The following is an 18,993-nucleotide window of genomic DNA, read 5'->3' as shown; positions in this document are numbered from 1 at the left end:
TTGTACCCATGGGAAGAGGATCACACTGGATAATCCCTTGCTGGACTGAGATGAGGCTGTGGTCAGACAGTAACTGACTCCAACAGTGAACAAGGTTTTAAGAGAGCGTGGCTCTAGCAGCAGTGATGTTGAGCTTCCATGAGTCAGAGTACATTGTCTGGGGTTTTTGATAAACATGTCATTATGTTAGACATGACACTATGTTATGTCACATGTGAGTATCTATTTACATTTGAAAACAGAAAAGGTCATATGGTGCACAGCAGTGACAATCAGTGCTGGAGTTTGGATAGTATTTGCACTCCCAATGTCTCACCAGCTCCATAACAGCAGTACGTGGGGCTGAGGACCTTGAGAGCACCACGCTGAGACCAGGAATGGTGCCAGTGTGGGGAAAAGGAAGGAGAAATTAGACTAATAGAGGTCTCTGACCACTCTTAAAGACACAGCCACAGAACATGCACATCTTTATGCACTGATATGCTGAAGGAAGGTCACTAGGGTCCAGCAGCAGCAACAAAGCACAGGTTGCTGAGGGAGAAGAGGAAGCAAAGATGTGAACAGTGCCTTCTGACCAAGAAGTGGTGGCAGGTTTTGTTTCAGGGTTGGCTCTTTGATTGGAGTCCTTGCTCAGCCTCCATGATGCACTATTCTGTGCTGCCATGTGCCACACGATGTGCACCAATGACATAAAGGCAATAAAGCCAAAGCAACACAAATAGGAAAAAGAATGTGTAAGTGGGGTAGAAGAGCAGACTCGCATAGGTCAGCATAAGGAGTTGTATATCAGAGACAAAGCATTATTGAGTTTTTATATAGAGCTGCCACAAATCACATCTTTCACTGTTTTATTTACTGGTCTTATAATAATCTGCAATTATAAAATATGCAATGCTGTTTTAATAAGAATGTATCCTCTGGCCCACAATACAGGTTTTCTGAGAGCTAGAAAAATAAAAATCCAGAAAACAGAGAGAGAAACACAACTACTGTTTTGCACTAATAAAAGATTAGTAATCTTATGATAGAGAAATAGATACTTCTCGATAAATGGTAGCAATAAAATAATATTGCTGCATTATTACTAAACAAAGCACATTGATAAGAAGTTTTTGCTACTGGAAATAAGAAGCATAATTGGGATTGTTATAGTAGAGGATGCTGTATCTCATTTGGACATAAGATTAATAGTGTACAGCTTCAGTTAGGGTAATATCATGGGAAGGCTGGTGGTTGTGGGTTTTGTTTCAGATGATCCTTTTCATACCACCGTCCAAAAAGCGTCACAGTGACGACTGGTTTTGTTGGTCTTGTCTTACTTATCAAGCGTCCATCATTCAATACCTGATTGAAAAAGGTAACAGAAGGACATGATTAGAGGAGTACCCATATGAACATGCTAAGAGCTCAGAAAGATGTGACAAAACAGGAAGAAGGTACATCAGACCGTATCTCTTACTGAAACTAGTGACTTCATTAAAAGGTATTTAATAGATCTGATTATTCACTATGAGCAAGTTCACTTTGGCTGTTTTGAGACAGTTTATTCCATTACTATCCCGCAGAGAACCTGGCATGACACAGCTCCAGGGTGTCCCATTACCTCAAACTCCCCAGGGGCCAGCTGCACCCCACTGTACAAGACTTCTGGAAAGACATAGATAGTGCCAAACGTGCCGCTGAGGGAGAACATCTCAAACTTGGTCTGAGCCGTCTCCACCGGCTGCCCACACGTCTTCAGGTCTGTGCTTTTGCACTTGAGCAGCGTGCATATCTGTGGGGAGAAGACAACATCATATTTAGCAAAACGGAAACACTCTGGTAGGAAAGCCTTGTGTCATCAAAGCTAGCGTGTGTCGGAGCAGGTGACCATCACAGGATCTCTTTCATAATCTTTAAGCAACTCCTTTTTAGTTGTAGCTTATTTTTTCACCCTTAGATCTGACTGGGAGTATTCCAGACCTGCATTGCCTTAGTAGTTAGAAATAACCTGTTTCTGATGTAAGTGCTGCCAGAGCACCTTATTTCATCCCTGAAGCCCAATCCTGTCACTTCCACTAATTCTTCCAATTGCCAGTTCTCTTGTTTGAAGGTTCCTTTCCCACGTGTCTTAGTAAGATGAGTTTGTGAGTGGAAATTTTAGGCAAATGAAGCAAAGTCCTCATGGATACGTTGTGCAACCGTACACACAGGTCCTCTTACTGGTATTTGTACATGTTGCTAATGACAATTCATTAGATGGCCTGGTAGTCCATGGGAAATATTAATTTGATGTTCTCCATCCGACTCCTGGTGAATATATCTCAAGGTGATGAAGTTAGTGTCCTCTGTTACAGTTTTGTGTTAGTAGTTGCAGCACATAGAAGGAAGTAGGAATGGCAATGTTTTCCTTTTGTCATTAGAGTTAATTATCCAGCTGATAAATGTTTAAGGACATCATGGAGAAATATGAAATAGGGCTAGCACTCCTGTGAAGATTCAAAGGATGTTGGCTGGTTTTGCTAACAGGTGATGGAGTTTTTCTATTTGTGTCAGATATTGGGGAAAAGAAGAAGCGTATTTGCAAGCATCAGAAGTATTATTCATCAGCAAATATGGTTTTGTGTTGAAATGCAAATAAGCAGAGAAATGAAATAAAGAATAAAATTCTCTCAGTATGTTCTGAGGAAATGAAAAAAATACTGAGGGAAAAAGGAAGAGTAGAAATTCCTGTCTTCTCTAGAAAATTCAGTACTGGTAGAGACCATCTGGCAGCTTCCACAATCACTGAAATAAATTTTCCAAGCGAGATCACCAAGAACTGAATTTATTCAAGACACCTTGTTAAATGTATTAGATGAGCTGTTTGCTGGCTAAGACCTCCCCCCATATCCTGGAGTCTTTACCAGCTGACAAGCAAAGGCCGTGTTGACAGACAGAAGTAAGTAACTAAAAAAAGAATAATCTGCTGGCACAATAACTTAATTATGAAGGCGAAGAAGGTTTTCTAATATGGCTTTAAATAAATTCAATCAGGATGTGACTCACTGTCTTCCCAAACAGCCGATTAAAAAAGAGGAAGAGTGGATGTTTCCAGTAAAAGTCATATACCATTTCAGTAAACTTCATTGCTATGATTTGAGTAATGACGAAAAATTAACATCTCTGTGACTCTAAACTATCAGAGCATCTCATAAAGATAGATATGATAAACTGATTTTTAACAGCAACTGTTTGATGAAGATTACAGAGGAGATTCAGAACACTTACTGCAGATAGTCACAAAAGAGGACCTAAATTTAGCCAACATTGCATGCCTAAAAAAATAGTGAGTGCTCTCTGTGAATTTAAAAGAGGTTTAGAGACCTCTCCACTGCATTTGTTGGATTCAAAGGTAAGCAGGCTTGGATGTTTTCTACTTCCCATTGCTAAACAAATAGGACACCAGGAATCCAGCATACAAGAAAGTCATTGTCTTTTTCCCCCACAGAGCTGAAGGTTTCTCCCTGTAAAGAAGCTTCCTAAAATAAGTACCCCCCTCTTCAAAGAATCATTACCTGCAGATAGTATTGTCCTTCAACAACATGAAGCCCATCAAAAGCACCCAGCACATAAACTTCATCTTCTTGTTTCCCTGCTATCTTGTAGCTCAAGTGACAGCAGAGGTCTTTCTGGCAAACGGTGAGATTTCCTTCAGGCTTTGTGAGCTCAGTGAAAGTGAACCAGTCGTGGAAGATGAGTCCTCCGAAATCATGGTCATTCGGTGAGAATCTTCCGACACTCGAAGCATATGAGGTCCAGTTGACAGCAGGCAGGGAGGCAGGAGAAAGGCGAGGGTATGAATCTAGTTCAGCAACGAGGAGGCGACCATCCTCAGTTTTCATATTGTAGTAGTATGTTCTGGCTCCGTCTGGTGCATAAATACCGCTCCCTGAGGAGAGCACAATAGTCAGTCCAAAAAGAATACAAAATTTCGTATTGTCCTTTTAATTGTCCCTACTGCTAGCTTGTGTACTATTTTATAAATATTACAGAAATTTTAGTCTCACCAAAGGTGACCATTAGCAGCTCAGTACATAGAGCTCATGCTTTGGCAAAGAGCAGCATTTATTTCCCTGGGTGAGATCTGCTCAGTGCAGCCAAAGTCAGAGGATGTTATGTTCTGGCTGTGTTTATGGCCTCCCCAGTTCTCTTTTCTCCTGTATGCAACAGAGTTGCTTGAGAATTCCTTTATTCTCGGCTAATTGATGTAAAAGGACCATCTACCGATTGAGACCATCCAAAACACAACACAGGCAAGTGTCACAGGCCTGTCCTGGTGAACACAGAAGGAGATAGCAGCTGTCCAGCCCTGTTTACACTGGCTGAGGGCTCCTCCCCACGTGGGGAATTAACACCTGACCAGTGCCAAGCGACAGAGGGAAATCAAAGAAGATCTGTCATACCCATCACTGCTGAAGAACCACAGAAAATGGACAACAAGCAGTAGACTGTCAGGCATTTCAAATGAGAAGCCCCAAGCCAATACTGTGGTTTCACAGCTCAGTGAAGATACTGGTCTAACTGAAATATACTGTCCCATAAGGTAAGCTTTAGAAAACCAGTGCTACACTCTTAAAAGAAAATGCAGACTTCTTAGCAGTGTTACTGCATCAGGTCTGAAAATTTGTTTTTAACACTTTTCCACAACTGTGTTACATACAGCTACAAATAAGTCTTTCATTTCGCCAGAATAAATGGAGCCATGTATGCGGTTTACAAGTATATTTACAGTTTGGCATTCAATCACAGACTCAGAGGTGGAGAGGAAAAGAGCCAAAGTTTCAGAAGTTTCTACTCAGGTAGAAGGGGCAGTAACTTACTACTTGTTTAGAGGCATTTAAAGAAAGAAAGGAAAATCCTAAGAAGCTAGGGAGAAGAAAAGAAAACACCACAAGTTTTGCTGTACTTTGTATAGCACCAGTAGGCACAGGATTTGTCAGGTTTAAAATTTGGTGACTAGACTCTTCACCTTCTGGATAAATACATTATATTTCTCTGCAAAATCACCTTGTAGAACAGGGAATAAAGATTCATGGTTATAAAGATTTTTCAGACAGAGTGAGAATTAATTACCTGTCATAGACATGGTGGTGTAGTGTGTATTGGCAGCTAGGAAGTTGACACCCATGCCCATAGCCCAGGCAGAGTGAAACTCAACCGCAGTCAGAAATGGCAGGACGTTCATCCAAGCCGTCGGGAAGAGCACGGTGTCCACCTGCAACTCGCTCACCAGGACCACGGCAGGCTCGCGGAAAAGGATGTCAAAGCAAGTGAAAATGCCAAACTTCCCAAAGGGCGTCTCAAAGGTGATGGCTTTGGGTTCTTTCGGGTAATTAAACTGAGTTTCTGACATAAAGAGATTATACTGTAGGACAAGGAAAAAAGAGAAACCGGTTAAAGGCACTTACTACAATATCCTGGAGTCGTTCACTAAAACTGTTCAGAATGACTAGAGAAGTTTTTTGACCTGTGTTTGAAGCCTTCACATGTAGGAAGTCCAGCTAATATTGTATGATCACTATAGTCCCCAAAAGGTGGATACGGGGAGACACATATTGCCCTGGCATCTAGCTAGGAAAGCAACCGGCTGCCTGCAGGTCTGTTGGTGTCAGCCGCCTGCAACTCCCATAAAAACAATCTCTCCACTCTCCCCACCTAGTTTGTAATTCTGGTGACCTGAAAGACACACAGAAGATAAATAATAATGGAAGAGAAGCATGGAGGATCTGGTGCCAAGAGACAGGATTGGTGATCTTGGTGTGGAGATGCACAGAAGGACTGGAAGCACACAGCACCAGCAGGAAGTGCGAGACAGTACTGGGAGACTGCAGAGTGGAGAAGAAAACAAAGGCTGTGGTCATGGGGGAAAGGCAGATGATCTCAGCCAACAGAAAAATCCAAGTTTGTGACACTCCCAGTTTTCCAACATTTTCCTTCTTCCTTCACATACATGTTTACTAAAAAAGTCCTTTAATCTCCAGGTGCCTGGACAATAAACCTGTGCACCAAGCCAGAAAAGAGGTTCATTTACTGAACTTGTAACTCAGCGCCTGGGCCATGCCAGGCTGGCACCCAGGGGACCAGACTCGCATTATCAGTGCCCTCCTCACTCAGTTTGCTCACAAAGAAATATCTTGGCGTCGTCTCTGAAGAACCAGGTGAAATACTGGGCCCGAAGTGCATTAAATAAACAACTGCCTTCGGTTTAGCCACATCAGCAAGATATCTGGCACACGACCCCCAAACAACTTTGATGAACCTTTCAGGTAGGCACATAAAACCGAAAGAAGATACTTTCATCGGGTGCAAATGTTTCAATGCCCTCATCTCTTTTTACATCCAGCTTAGGTCCATGGTTTTGTCCAGATAATTCCCATTATGCAAAAACTGTGCTGAAACATCATCAGGAAAAAAAAGATAGGAAAGGGCCTGTCTTCCTTAAATCAGACTACTCATCTAAGACAAGATGCAGATGAACATTTTAAAATACTGGAACGTGAAGGGGTAGTCTGGTGAAAACCTGGTACTGAAAACTAAAGCTGCTTAAGCAGCAGGATTTCCAGTACAGGGAGTTAACAAACTGAGGAAGTCAACCAAAACCATACGTCACTAAATTGGACCTGAGCAATCATTTTTCATTCTAGTCCATTTTGAGAAACATGACAGCAAATGCAAATTTGGAGTCAATATTTCACAGCAAGAGAGAGATTCTCTTAAATTATAAACAGAAGCAAAAATTTGCCATGGGACAATGACTGGCATTTAATTCCCTTGCCAGATGGAGACATTTTGGAAGTGGTGGAAAAATACCTCCTGACTTTCCAAGGCCACTTTACCTTGTGGTAACGAGCCACCAGTTTCCCCTCTGCATCAAAGACAACATTGGTATTGTACTGATAGCGACCATCGCTGGGGCAGCCGGGATCACTGGAGTTACACGGCTTCTTGTCCCCCATGTTTGCAACCACATAGATGGAGTTATTCCTGGCCATGCAGCTGAGTCGTTCCTGCACGGGTGCTGGAGCAAATCTAATGCATTTTTGGTGAAAGAAAAAAACCAAAAAATTTTACAAGTTTAAGTTCAGATGTGGAAGAAATGCATTCAGAATTACTATTCCACTAACTGCACATCCTCAGGCGTCGAAAAAGGGACAGATCAAATCACAGTTTCTGTTCATTTTCTTCTCTGTTCATAGCATCATCTTATATTGCCAGTCTCTTTTAGCTTTAAAAAATGGTCTCCCAGTGTTCCTCTTTCCTGAATGTTTGACCATGTTATTTTCTGTCTGGATATAATTCCCAGCTAACACACATACAAAGATCTGGACAGCTTCAGAGAACAAGGGAGAGAATAAATCAGTATACAGACATAAACTTAAAATAACTTAAAACTAAATTTTCAGGCAGATCTAAGCCTTGATTTCAAAAGACCATTTTAGCCTTTTTTAAACCTCTTCACTCTGTTTAAGGCAGCTGCCCATAGGCCTTTAGTAAAAAGTGGCCACAGCATTTACAGGGCTGAGGACTCCTAAAACCTAGCTTCATAAAGCCTCAGAAGAGAAGAATACAGAAGTTTAGCTTAGACACGAACTTGGTCCTCTTGGTCTCCCCTGCTCACACACATTCAGAGCAGCCCTGTGTAACACAGCAGACTGTGCCAGTGGTTCGATTTCTAAAAGGCACTTCTTTCAGATCTAGATAAATATTTTGTGCAATTTGATTTAGAAATCACCCAGCCACATGAGCTGAGGACTGAATCACCTTGTCTATCTATCATCTGACGTGATAATAAACTAGCTTATACTTCCAGAAGATTTTCACAGTTGATCTGCAGTGATAGTTTTACATGTTTTAAAAATAATGATTTTGCCTAAAATGGCCTCATTTGCCTCCTTTTGCAATTTTTAAAAGTGACACTGTCTCAAGGCTTTTTACCTTGCATATTCCCATTACCATTTAATGAAGAGTTCTTTTTCAGGCATCTCATTTCTACTGTACTTGCAATTTTGACTAGATTAAAAAAATTAGCAGTTCTTAGGCATTTACTGGGAGCAGCTCATGACTCCATGAGGCACTAGTTTGAAACCCCATAAATCATTGCAGAAGGAATCACCTTGTGGGGTCGGTGCAGGGAATCCAGTTCACCGCTGGATCAGGGATATCCTCCAGGTACGGGTAGATGGTTTCCCTCGTGAAACGCCAGCCATAAATGCCGTCTTCAGGAGTCACAATGATGTTGGCACCCTGACACAACAGGCTCCATTAAGAATTCACCCATCAACAGATAACCAGGAGAAGAAAACACTAATTAACAACGCTCACGGTACACCTAGTACCTGCTGGGCAGCTTCCTTGATGGCCCCTTCCAAGACATCCATGTTTTTGTTCATCAGGGCCAAAGCATCGTCGGGAGAAACGGGCTTGCCAGTGGCATCTGGCAGGATGACCGCGTGCTCGTAGATGGCTGCAGTGAAGGTGTCGGAGGCAAGGGCCTGAAGGACTGTGAGTGCAAACACCGCAGCGTGCAGGAGAGGCTGGGAAGGGAGCATGGCTGGTGCCTCGCAGCGCCTAGAATGCTCTGGGTGAAGGACAAACAGTGCAAAAGGAGCATGCATAGAAAAGAAAAGAGGGACAAAGTTTAACTTTGAAGGAGGGAGGACGTGCAGGTCTGTTAAAGCATTACCTTGGAATCAAGCGTCACTGGTGACATACAGGAGAGTATAACAGTACACAGTAAGATGTCGCAACTCAACGAGACTAAAAAACTGGGCAATGCCAAGACTAATTGTGCCAATATAAAAATAAGTCATTAAACACATGGCTAGAAAGAACGGTCCAATTTTTGTTGTTACACTTTTCTCTGTCATTAATTGCAATAGACTTTTGCTATCTATGTTGGCTCAACTCTGATACCCAGGTGAAAGGCAGATGTGTCACCCCTGGAGTTAGTCTTCTGTGAAGACTGAGTGGCAAAACTGAGGGTCTTAAAAACGGTTTATTCTAGTGTCTTTATATTCCCCAGTTCCTGTCCTATGTATCAGTATGTGCAGCTTGCTTCCCCGAGTTTCTTTAGACCAAAGTCATTACATTAGCATCTCACTGTACTTCGATGTAATACACTTAACATGCCGGCAACAGAACTGTCCCTTGCATTTATCCCAGTGGCTCTCCCAGTCACTTCTGTTTAGCTGTACATCACTTTCCAACAGCCTTCCACCAGCAAATATGCATCTAGAGGGAATGTGTTCCTCTGAAATCAGGCAGGTACGTACCTCATCGCCTGGCTGCCGCTAGCCTGAAGCAGAAGAGCAGGCTAGTTCACCAGGTGCGGTGGCATGCCTGCTCCTCTGCTTACCTTTCCTGTCCCCAGGAATATGCTGTGTATTGAAAGACCTTCATTTTTAATCTTCAATTCAGTTCAAATGCATTTTTTGCTATGGCATTTTCCATTTTTTTACTTTCTAGTAGTTGCAGTATTCTCATGTGGAAAAGGTTTTCTGAATAGTGGGAAGCAGAACAGGCTGTCTGCCTTCAGCTACAGCAGACTGTCATTGTAGAGCTGTCTCAGAAAAGACAGAAATGTGGGTGAATGCAAGCACCAGAGAGTTCCCTGCAAGAGTAGCGCTGATCAAGGGTTTCAACCATTAGGAATATTGATTTGCATCTGGTAACATTCACCTCTAAGTACTTCTCTACATACATTACTAGATACAGCATGCTCATTCAGGAGCCTTAAATACAAGCCTTTAAAAGGCTGCAATAGAGATTTCAGTGATAATTGAAGTAATATAGCTTGGAAGCCTTTTTCCCCCGCCTGTTTTTCTTACCAAATGAAATATGGATTGAGTCACATTAACCACAATCAAATATAAGTCTGAAGGAGGAAGCTGTAAATGCTCCCATGTTTAGCAACAGCTAGGACAACAGTCAGCCCAGAAAGGTGACTAGCCTGGCAGGGCTGAGCAGAAAAAGTTACAAGTGCAGGGCCAGGGTACTGCTTCGCAAAGTTCAAGTACATTGCCAGGACAGGGCGGGTTTTGTAGTACAGTGGGATGGAGTTATCCCTGTCTGCCCCTGTACCAGCAGGTCCCGCCTACTGCCTGCAGAGCTGGGAGCTCACCCAGGAACAAGGAACTAACGCCAGTTAAACAAACCAACCCACTGAACCCACTGAATAAAACTTAACGAAACTACAGCAGTCCAGGCTATACATGGCTGTGGGCCGTGTAAGAGGAAGCTTATCCTAGAGCACCCTCTACTTTTCACATCTCCATCCTCCCAATCCACTCTCCCCACCCCCGAACTGCACTATCCTCCGTCTCTGCTACTGCCTGAGGATGTCAGTTATCTGAGGACTTACTTTTGTGAAACACGGTGCAATTTGATGCTAAATCAGCTTAGCTGTAGAGGTAGTCTGTCTTCAGATTGTGGTCCTGCTCCTTTTCTTGTGCTAAAAGAGACTGCGTGGAAGACTACTCCTTATTCGAAGGGTTAATCTTGCTGTGGAGAAGCCTGTGTGAAGGGTCACACCTCCAACCATGCAATCACTGCAAAGCAATGAGGATATGCGGGCAGGGGTGAGGAAATCAGAAGCTGCTCATTTTTAGCAACAGCACATAGTTACGTTGCTTAGCTGTAAAAGGACACCATGTCCTAGGGTGCAGATATAAATGTAGAGATACAGCACTTTTTCTCCACAAACAAGTAGAGTGTTTTCCATTACTTCTGTTATATGAATTGTAGAGGGTTACAATTTAATACATTTACAGACTAAAATCTTGTTTTTACAATGCTCACTTTGTTCAAAACCAATGTATTTTGCATCCTGCAAGTCTATTTTTTTATTACATTGGTCAGATTAAATGTGAGCAACGTTTTCATTTCGAAATAAACCTGCAGAACAAACAACAGAATTAACCGCACATAGAGATCTTAGCTGGGCCATGCAAAGTAATCCAGTCCACTTGCTTAGAAAGTACAGTCTGCAGGGCCTACACCTCCACACGTGCTAGTGCGTTCAGTCTGTTCAAGCTGTTCACTAGCCTTTCCCAACACCTGCCTGCACAGTCCTGACTCTCCCTCACACCAGCAGGAGCAACCATTTCACAGGAAGACAGATATGCACCTGCAAAATTGCTCATTTTGAGAATTTTTGATAGGGACCCACATGACTGCTTGAAAAAGGTGACACAGTTATCAATAGTTTTGTGGAAGGGAAATTTTCCACACCCTAAAACTGTGGCCAGAAAGATTCGAGTAGACTCTTCCAACTGTAAGTTAGAGCACGGCATGATAACACATGACACTCTGTGCCGAGTTGAATAACTTGTTTTTGAAGCAACGGTGTTTTGAGGCTTGTTTTCTTTTTCAAAGTAAATGATAAAAGTTCAACCATCAGCCTTCAAAGGTTCTGTTAATCTCTGGTTTAGAAAAGTGTGTGTTCAGAGATAGGGCAGAACAGTGTTGTGGAAATGACTTTGAATATTCCACCAAAAAATTCAAAGAATTAAAAATCGGTTGTTATCGGGCCACAACCCACTGCTATGTGCCTGAATCCTACACCGCTAAAGTCAGAGGAATTTATTTTCTGTTGTCCCCAGTGTCAAGGTCAAGTCTATGACAACCAATGCTATCATATAAAAACACATACAGAACTGCCCAGCAGAGTAATTTATTTTTGCTGCAAAATCGAGTCAACAAATCAATATGCAATGACTATGCTATTAGATAAGGCAACTTGAGAAACAGAATGCCATTATAATTATGGGTATTAACATTAATTAACATTAATTAACATTATGATTAATTATGATTAATTAGCTTTACAGAAACAAGCAGATGAGATCTTAAAGGATCTGCAGTGAAATCATGGTGAAGCTTGCTCTGTGTGTGGAGGGTCCTTTTCATACCACCTCCCAAAGAGTGTTACACTCAAAACTGGCTTTGATGTACTAGTCCGACTTATCAGACATCCATCAGTTAGCACCTAGTTATGGAAAAGTAAAATAAACAGGAACATCAGCAAAGCAGTACTATTGTATGACAAACACAAAATAATATATTCATCAGTGTTGACCTAGTTGAAAGATGTGGTAGCTCACTTGGAGCTACCACAAAGTCTGAGAAAAACTACACTTCTGTCTTAAGCAAGATCTTGTTCTAGGGGATTTGAGGGGACAGGGAAGAAGGGAATTGGCAAAATGGACCTGCTGTATGAATGCAACCAGGAAAATCAGGCAGAAATAAAGCTGCCTTGAACTCAAGCCAGTTACTGAAATAGAGGACACTGATAACTACCAAGATGCTCCTGTGTCTTGTAGTGGCTTTTTGACCATTTGTGTTACAAGTCTGACAACTTACAAGGGTGTCCCATCACCTCAAACTCCCCGGGGGCCAGCTGCACCCCGCTGTACAAGACTTCTGGAAAGACATAGTTAGTGCCAAACGTGCCGCTGAGGGAGAACATCTCAAACTTGGTCTGAGCCGTCTCCACCGGCTGCCCACACGTCTTCAGGTCTGTGCTCTTGCACTTGAGCAGCGTGCATATCTGCGAGGAGGAGGATACAGAAAGGCAAAATACCGCTAAGCTTTCAACAATCAAGAGCTGGATTTGATTGTAAGAAAAGCTCTTATGATGAAGAAATGATCCAGTACATGTACTTATTTATTTAGGCCAAGAGGATCCATGGGTGGCACCTGAAACTTTGTAAAATGACAGTTCTTTGCCAACACCACAGCAAAGCACTGTGTCTGTGAGTACACACGTGTGTTTATAAGTTATGTGTGCATTCCTGCATTATGCATATGTTTTTAGTCATAGATGTGGAATAGTTTGTGACCTAGGGAAGTTACTTCAGCTCTGGCTGAGTTTCCTAAAAAACTGAAGCCATACTTATTTGCCTACTCTGGTGGGAATACTCTAAAGATATAGATAAAAGAAATAAAGATATAGCACATAAAAAAAAACATAACAGTGAAATTTAAAAGAATCAAAACACTGACAAGCCATGTGAATACAAATGTTATATCCATATTTAGTTTCTTCATTTTGTTAGATAACTGCATGTTAGAGAATCACATCAGCACAACGGTAAAATCCACTGAGCAGAAAACAGCTCTCTGTTGTGACAAGAGCATCCCTATGAAGACAGAGAGAACTCTACCATCTTCTCTCCCTTTTGTACACATACATGGAAACCTCCTCGAAGTGTTATAGCACAGAATGAACTCAGGGTCTTCACTTTCATCATTTATAACTATGCTGGTTTTGGCTGGGATAGAGTTAATTTTCTTCACAGTAGCTAGTATGGGGCTATGCTTTGGATCTGTGCTGGAAACAGTGTTGGTAATACAGGGATGTTTCAGTTACTGCTGAGCAGTGCTTACACAGAGTGAAGGCTTTTTCTGCTTCTCACACCACCCCACCAGCGAGTAGGCTGGGGGTGCACAAGAAGTTGGGAGGGGACACAGCTGGGACAGCTGGCCCCAGCTAACCAAAGGGATATTCCATACCATATGATGTCATGCTCAGCATATAAAGCTGGGGAAGAAGAAGAAAGGGGGGACGTTCGGCGTTACGGTGTTTGTCTTCCCAAGTAACCATTACACATGATGGAACCCTGCTTTCCTGGAGATGGCTGAACACCTGCCTGCCGATGGGAAGTGGTGAATGAATTCCTTGTTTTGCTTTGCTTCTGTGTGCGGCTTTTGCTTTACCTATTAAACTGTCTTTATCTCAACCCACAAGTTTTCTCACTTTTACTCTTCCGATTCTCTCCCCCATCCCACCAGGGGGGAGTGAGCGAGCGGCTGTGTGGGGCTTAGTTGCTGCCTGGGGTTAAACCACGACAGTAACATAGACAGAAAAGCAGGATCAACACCCCTAATGAAGTCAAAATGCATCATGAAGAAAACAAATGTTTTCAGAGGGGCCTAAAAAATGCCTCCTCTTAAACACCCTCAAACAAAAAAGAGACAAATGCAAATGGGCTAAAAAGAGAGTATTGCAGCTTTCCCACTGTCCAAATAAGAACAGAAAACATTTACCTGCAAATAATACTCTCCTTCAACAACGTGTAGCCCATCAAAGGCACCCAGAACATAAATGTCATCTTTCTGCTTCTCTGTCATCTTGTAACTCAGATGGCAACAAAGATCCTGCTGGCAAATGGCACCATTTCCCTCGGCTTCAGTGAGCCCCGTGAAGAAGAGATCATGGTAAACGACCCCACTGAAATAGGGGTTGTTTGATGGAAGCTGTTCAATCCTGCTGGCATACAATTTCCAGTTAACAGCAGGAGGATAGTCAGGAGAGAGACGTGGGCGTGAACTCAGTTCTGTCACCAAAAGGTGACCATTTTCCGTTTCTGTATTGTAATAATACGCTCTCGGACCGTCTGGGGCATAAATACCACTCCCTGAAAACACAAACACCAGAAAGCTTTTAATCTGAAAGCAAGTGTATGGGACAATTAAGCAGTCTTCACTAATTAAACATGTGCCAAATTTTATTCTAATGTTTACCAGATTGCTTTGAAACTAAATTAAGCCTTCACAGGCTACAATCCTAACCTAACGCTTTTTGCAGTCAGTGGAAAGTAGACCAAACTCTAATGTTTCATGTATTGTAAGTGACAAAATTAGTGTGCTAATTATATGCCATGATACACGATTTAAGTGGCTGAAGCTATACATTCCTCATTGAGTTTAGTTGCATTAGAAATCAGTATTTCTGACTAAAATGAATGGTAACACTGTCAAGTAAAAAAATTCTGTAAGGAAAAGATATTACCAAAAGTCACATCTTTATGCAAGCTCTTTACATAAATACATAAATCTTTAAAGCCTAGAGTAAAACCTATCCATAAAGAATATGATTTGTATGACATAGGGTGATTAATGACTGAGAAATAAAGGAACGGCCCATATTTGCTTTTATTTGGAAGGCAAAGTTTAGGGCTACATTTTAGCAGCACCAGTAAGTTTCTCTCACTTCTGCAAGCACGTGCCCACAAAACTTGTGCTTGACTTCTAGTATCTGCTTAGGAAAAATACACAGTGAAAACAGAGCCTGCAAAGAAAACTTGACACAAGGTCTCCAGCCCAGAGGTAATGTTTGCAGGACTCACAAGAACATTTCTCAGAGTTAGGTTTCCACCTAGTGGAGAAAAAAAAAATTGGGCCTTCACATGACCAAAACACAGAAACACCGGGGTCAGAAGATGAAGAATCACATGCATAAACTCCCAGGACTGATTATTTAACAAATAATTAAGGGTGTTCTAGTCGACTTAAGCACTTCTGAGTTCTTACATATCACGTTTTGATTTCCTTTTTATCTGTACAAGTTCTCTTGTCCTAATCTGGTTGACATGTATGCATGCCTAAAGCTGATGGGAATTTCTGCTCAGGTCAACTGCACTACATAGATGTAAATATTGCCCACGTGAACAAGATCAATTACATCAATACCACATTACCTGTCATATCTAAAGTGGAGGTGCGCGTATTTGCTGAAAGGAAGTTGACACGCATTCCCACGGCCCGTGCTGAGTGAAACTGGACCGCTGACAACAGTGGAAGAGTGTTACCCTAAGCGGTTCGGAACAGAATGGTGTCAACCTGAAATCTGCTTGCCAAGACGACAGCTCATGATAGAGTATGTCTGCACAAGTGAAAATGCCAAAGTAGCCAAAGGAGGTATTGAAAGTCACAAATTCTGGATCCTTGGGGTAATTAAACTCTTTCTCTGTCACAAAAACGTTGTACTGTTCACAGAAAGGAAGGAATGGAGAAAAAAAAAAATCAGAAAAGAAATCAAACCATTTAAATCAGACTAATATTGAATATAATACTCATTCACTTAAATACAAGTAATGGAGAATATATTTTGTGAACATTGCTATATCTTAATTTCGAAAAGGAGAATTCATACCACGGCAAGAGGAGTCAAGCACAAATATCAATGGTTCTGATTTATACCAGTGAAGGGGATTTGTAATTAGTTAGCAAGAGTTTAGGACATTAATGTTTTAATATCTTGTGTGTCACTTCCTATTGAGAAGCAGTAAAAATAGAGGGCTTATTGAGTTTTAATTAATTTCATTTAATTACTTGCTATTAAATTCAGAATAGCAGGAATGAAGCTATCTTAAGGCAGTGGCTTTCACCTGCCTTCTGATACCTGCTCTATAATGACTCTATGTACAAATGCATTTAAGCCTGGGAAGCAGCTTCTGTTTCATACCTTCAGTCACCCCAGGATCATGCACTTCCTGAACATTGTAAAATCCTCTTACCTTGTGATAACAAGCCACCAGTTTCCCTTCTGAGTCAAAGACAACATTGGTATTGTACTGATAGTGACCTTCACTTGGGCACCTTGGATCGCTGGAATTACACGGCTTCTTGTCTCCCATATTCGCAACCACATAGATGGAGTTATTCCTCGCCAGACAGCTCAGTCTTTCCAGCATGGGTGAGGGAGCAAACCTAAACAGCAGGGAAAGAAGAAAGGAAATAAAACATCAAAACCAGTCAATCCATAAAAATGCCAACACTAAGACTACAGATCACAAGAATGATAGGTTTAAGTTAGTCATATCTAATACAAGACTGTCATTTTCTGTTATTCTACAGAAGGCAGCAGTTTTCTGCTTCAAAGCTTAGTGCGCTGAAACTCTAGCTTCACCTCACATTAACTGAGGAACACAGGGGTTTCCTTGCAGTGAAAGTGAATTTTTGTACCTTCAGGTCTCCCTTCTACTGCCGGCGTGTGGCACGGCATTGATGTTACACTGACACATGGGCTAATCTCAGCCGTTCTGCTTCAGCTCTCGATTTGGCTGCTGTGCTGAGGTAGCTTAGGATTTGTTTCTTCTATGATGCGTTTTGTTATTTTTCACCAAATATTGCAGCTTCAAAAAATGGTGCAATTTATTAAGGAAAATAACAGAATAAAAAGGCTACCACGTCATGATTCAAAAATATACATTTGAAATCGTGCAGTATATCCTTTCAGTACTAGCTGTTACTTTATTCACAAATATTCCTAATGTTCCTGTATCTTAAATATTTTCTACAACATGCATGGAATACATTACTGAAAGTAACTGATTCTGTAAGTTTTTGTTTTTCTTTTAAATAAATCTCAACCTTTATGAGTATACTAACTAAAATCAAAAGAACTACAGTGAGAAAAAAGGACAGAGAGAAATGATGAAGGCAGTTGTCTGAAGCTATTTAAGGCAACTACATGATGTCTAACCTGCCTTTGTTTCATAGCAGTTGTTCCAAGACATTTAAAACTATCAGCAACCACTCCTAAAGGTGGTCTTTCCCATCGGACCGTTCCCCCTTGCACAGCAGGGACAATACCTTCCAGGATCAGCACACGGAATCCAGTCCACCTGTGGGTCTGGGAGATCCTCAAGATAAGGGTATATTGTTTCCCTTGTGAAGACCCAGCCGTAAATGCCATCTTCAGGAGTCACAATGATATGGGCACCCTGGTACCAACATAACAAACCCAAAAAACACCATTAAAAAAATTAATAAATTGTCAGTGTTTACCAAAATGAATGTCTCTAACTCTGTCATAATACTTGTCTGGCTGCTTCTTTGATGGCTGCTTCCAAAATTGCCATATTTTTGTCCATCAGCACCAAGGCCTCCTCAGGGGAAACCGGCACTTCAGTGTCCTCTGACAGGACCACGCCGTGCTCATAGATGGCTGCGACGTAGCTGTCCAGGGCAGAGGCCTCCAGAGCAGACAGCACCAAAAGCATGGCAGAGGCATGAGCTTTAGGAAGCCCCGTGTCTGGAGCCTGGAAGTCGCCCAAGAGGAGGATGGGGGCAAGCAAAGAGAGGGGGCTTTAAAAGGGAAAGTCGTGCACAAAACCTGGGAATTCCCCAGAGCAGCAGAAAGCCAACACCAGGAGATGCAATCATCCTGCCCGGAAAGTCTCACAACATCAAAGCCAAGAGAGCTGCCAGCATTGAGCAATTCTGCCTTACACCACCGGCAGAGAAGTCACGGAGAAGTCACCACTGTGCTGCAGCTGAAGAAACGCATTGCCTGCCAGATCTGCGAATGATTCAGGAGTGGCATTGCTGTAGTAATGCAGCTCAAGGCAAGACCGGGTCACAGCAGGAAAACAAGCCAGAGTTGGGAAATCTCAGCAAAGACCAGCACGGACACATTCCTGGCCAAACGCGAGGGTGCGGGGTGCAGGCAGGGCTGCAGGAGGCAGGCAGCTGGCCCCAAGCTCGATGCTGCCACACAGGCACTGCCTGTGCCACCCCAGCTCAGGGCTGCTCTGATCTAGCCAAGTGTAGTTTGGCTATACCTGGCACAGTCCCTACTTACCACAGCTTCACAGATTGTACAAGTGTGTTAGTAACAGCAGATGGGTATTTAGACCTGCTGCCACAGGCTTGTTGAGTTTCCCATAGGAGATCCCACTGCTCTGCTTTAACCACATGTCCAGGACCCCTGGATGATCATGGCAGGAGAACATGCTTGTGAGTTGATTTGAACAACAAACCTGGAAACCAGGATTCCTCTTAAGGTTTCTTTCACCTCCATTGTGTATGTGAAAGAATGAAGAGGGGAGAAGATGTGTTGCCAGAAAAGTAGAAGGGTTAGTTAAGCCTGCCTAGTTTCTACTGGAGTTCTGGTGAAGTTCCTGCATTGCAGGACAGCTCATTAATTTCAATGACATTCGTGCTCCTTCTGGCAATCCTGGCCACTTCCAAGTCCTAACAGCACAAGTCAGGTAAGTGAACAAGTCATTCCACAAAGAGAGCTAGTTAAATCTCATGTCTACAGATCCACATCTTGTGCGCCTTGTGTCTACCTCTAGTCCTTTCAGCTCCTTCTCACCTGCCTCACTATCAGCACTGGCAGGGTCAGCATTTCATAATAGGTTGAGGTGTACACTCCCGGTTTCAGTAAAGTCTAACACCTGATAC

At 42.4% G+C, this 18,993-nt stretch overlaps 1 protein-coding gene and 1 pseudogene across 2 annotated transcripts; both read right to left on the bottom strand.

The window, feature by feature from the left end:
* Positions 1–847: 847 nt before the first annotated feature.
* Positions 848–10,408, bottom strand: LOC127014646 (pantetheinase-like). Of its 2 annotated transcripts, none has more exons than XM_050894136.1 (8): positions 10,382–10,408; positions 8,358–8,599; positions 8,135–8,265; positions 6,858–7,050; positions 5,095–5,386; positions 3,537–3,910; positions 1,604–1,774; positions 848–1,344 (listed from the first exon to the last, which is right to left on the bottom strand). In XM_050894136.1, exons 2-8 carry the CDS (start codon positions 8,568–8,570, stop codon positions 1,216–1,218), a joined length of 1,503 nt encoding a protein of 500 aa, XP_050750093.1. In that variant the 5' UTR covers positions 8,571–8,599; positions 10,382–10,408; the 3' UTR covers positions 848–1,215. The 2 variants fall into 2 exon arrangements, with proteins under 2 accessions (XP_050750093.1, XP_050750094.1); XM_050894137.1 differs by lacking the exon at positions 10,382–10,408 and adding an exon at positions 8,617–8,650 and having other exon boundaries at positions 8,358–8,521.
* A 1,479-nt stretch (positions 10,409–11,887) lies between these two features.
* Positions 11,888–17,693, bottom strand: LOC127014649 (pantetheinase-like; annotated as a pseudogene).
* Between the last annotated feature and the right edge of the window lie 1,300 nt (positions 17,694–18,993).

The sequence above is a fragment of the Gymnogyps californianus genome, chromosome 3, assembly GCF_018139145.2.
Source record: "Gymnogyps californianus isolate 813 chromosome 3, ASM1813914v2, whole genome shotgun sequence".
NCBI lineage: Eukaryota > Metazoa > Chordata > Aves > Accipitriformes > Cathartidae > Gymnogyps > Gymnogyps californianus.
This window is presented reverse-complemented; position numbering and strand designations above follow the sequence as displayed.

Coding starts and splice junctions, on each gene's coding strand:
- LOC127014646 (XM_050894136.1), bottom strand. CDS start 8,570: ATGCTCCCTTCCCAGCCTCTCCTGCACGCTGCGGTGTTTGCACTCACA. Junction 8,266..8,357: donor TCAAGGAAGCTGCCCAGCAG/GTACTAGGTGTA, acceptor CTGTTGTGTCAG/GGTGCCAACATCATTGTGAC. Junction 1,345..1,603: donor TGGCCCCTGGGGAGTTTGAG/GTAATGGGACAC, acceptor TTTTTCAATCAG/GTATTGAATGATGGACGCTT.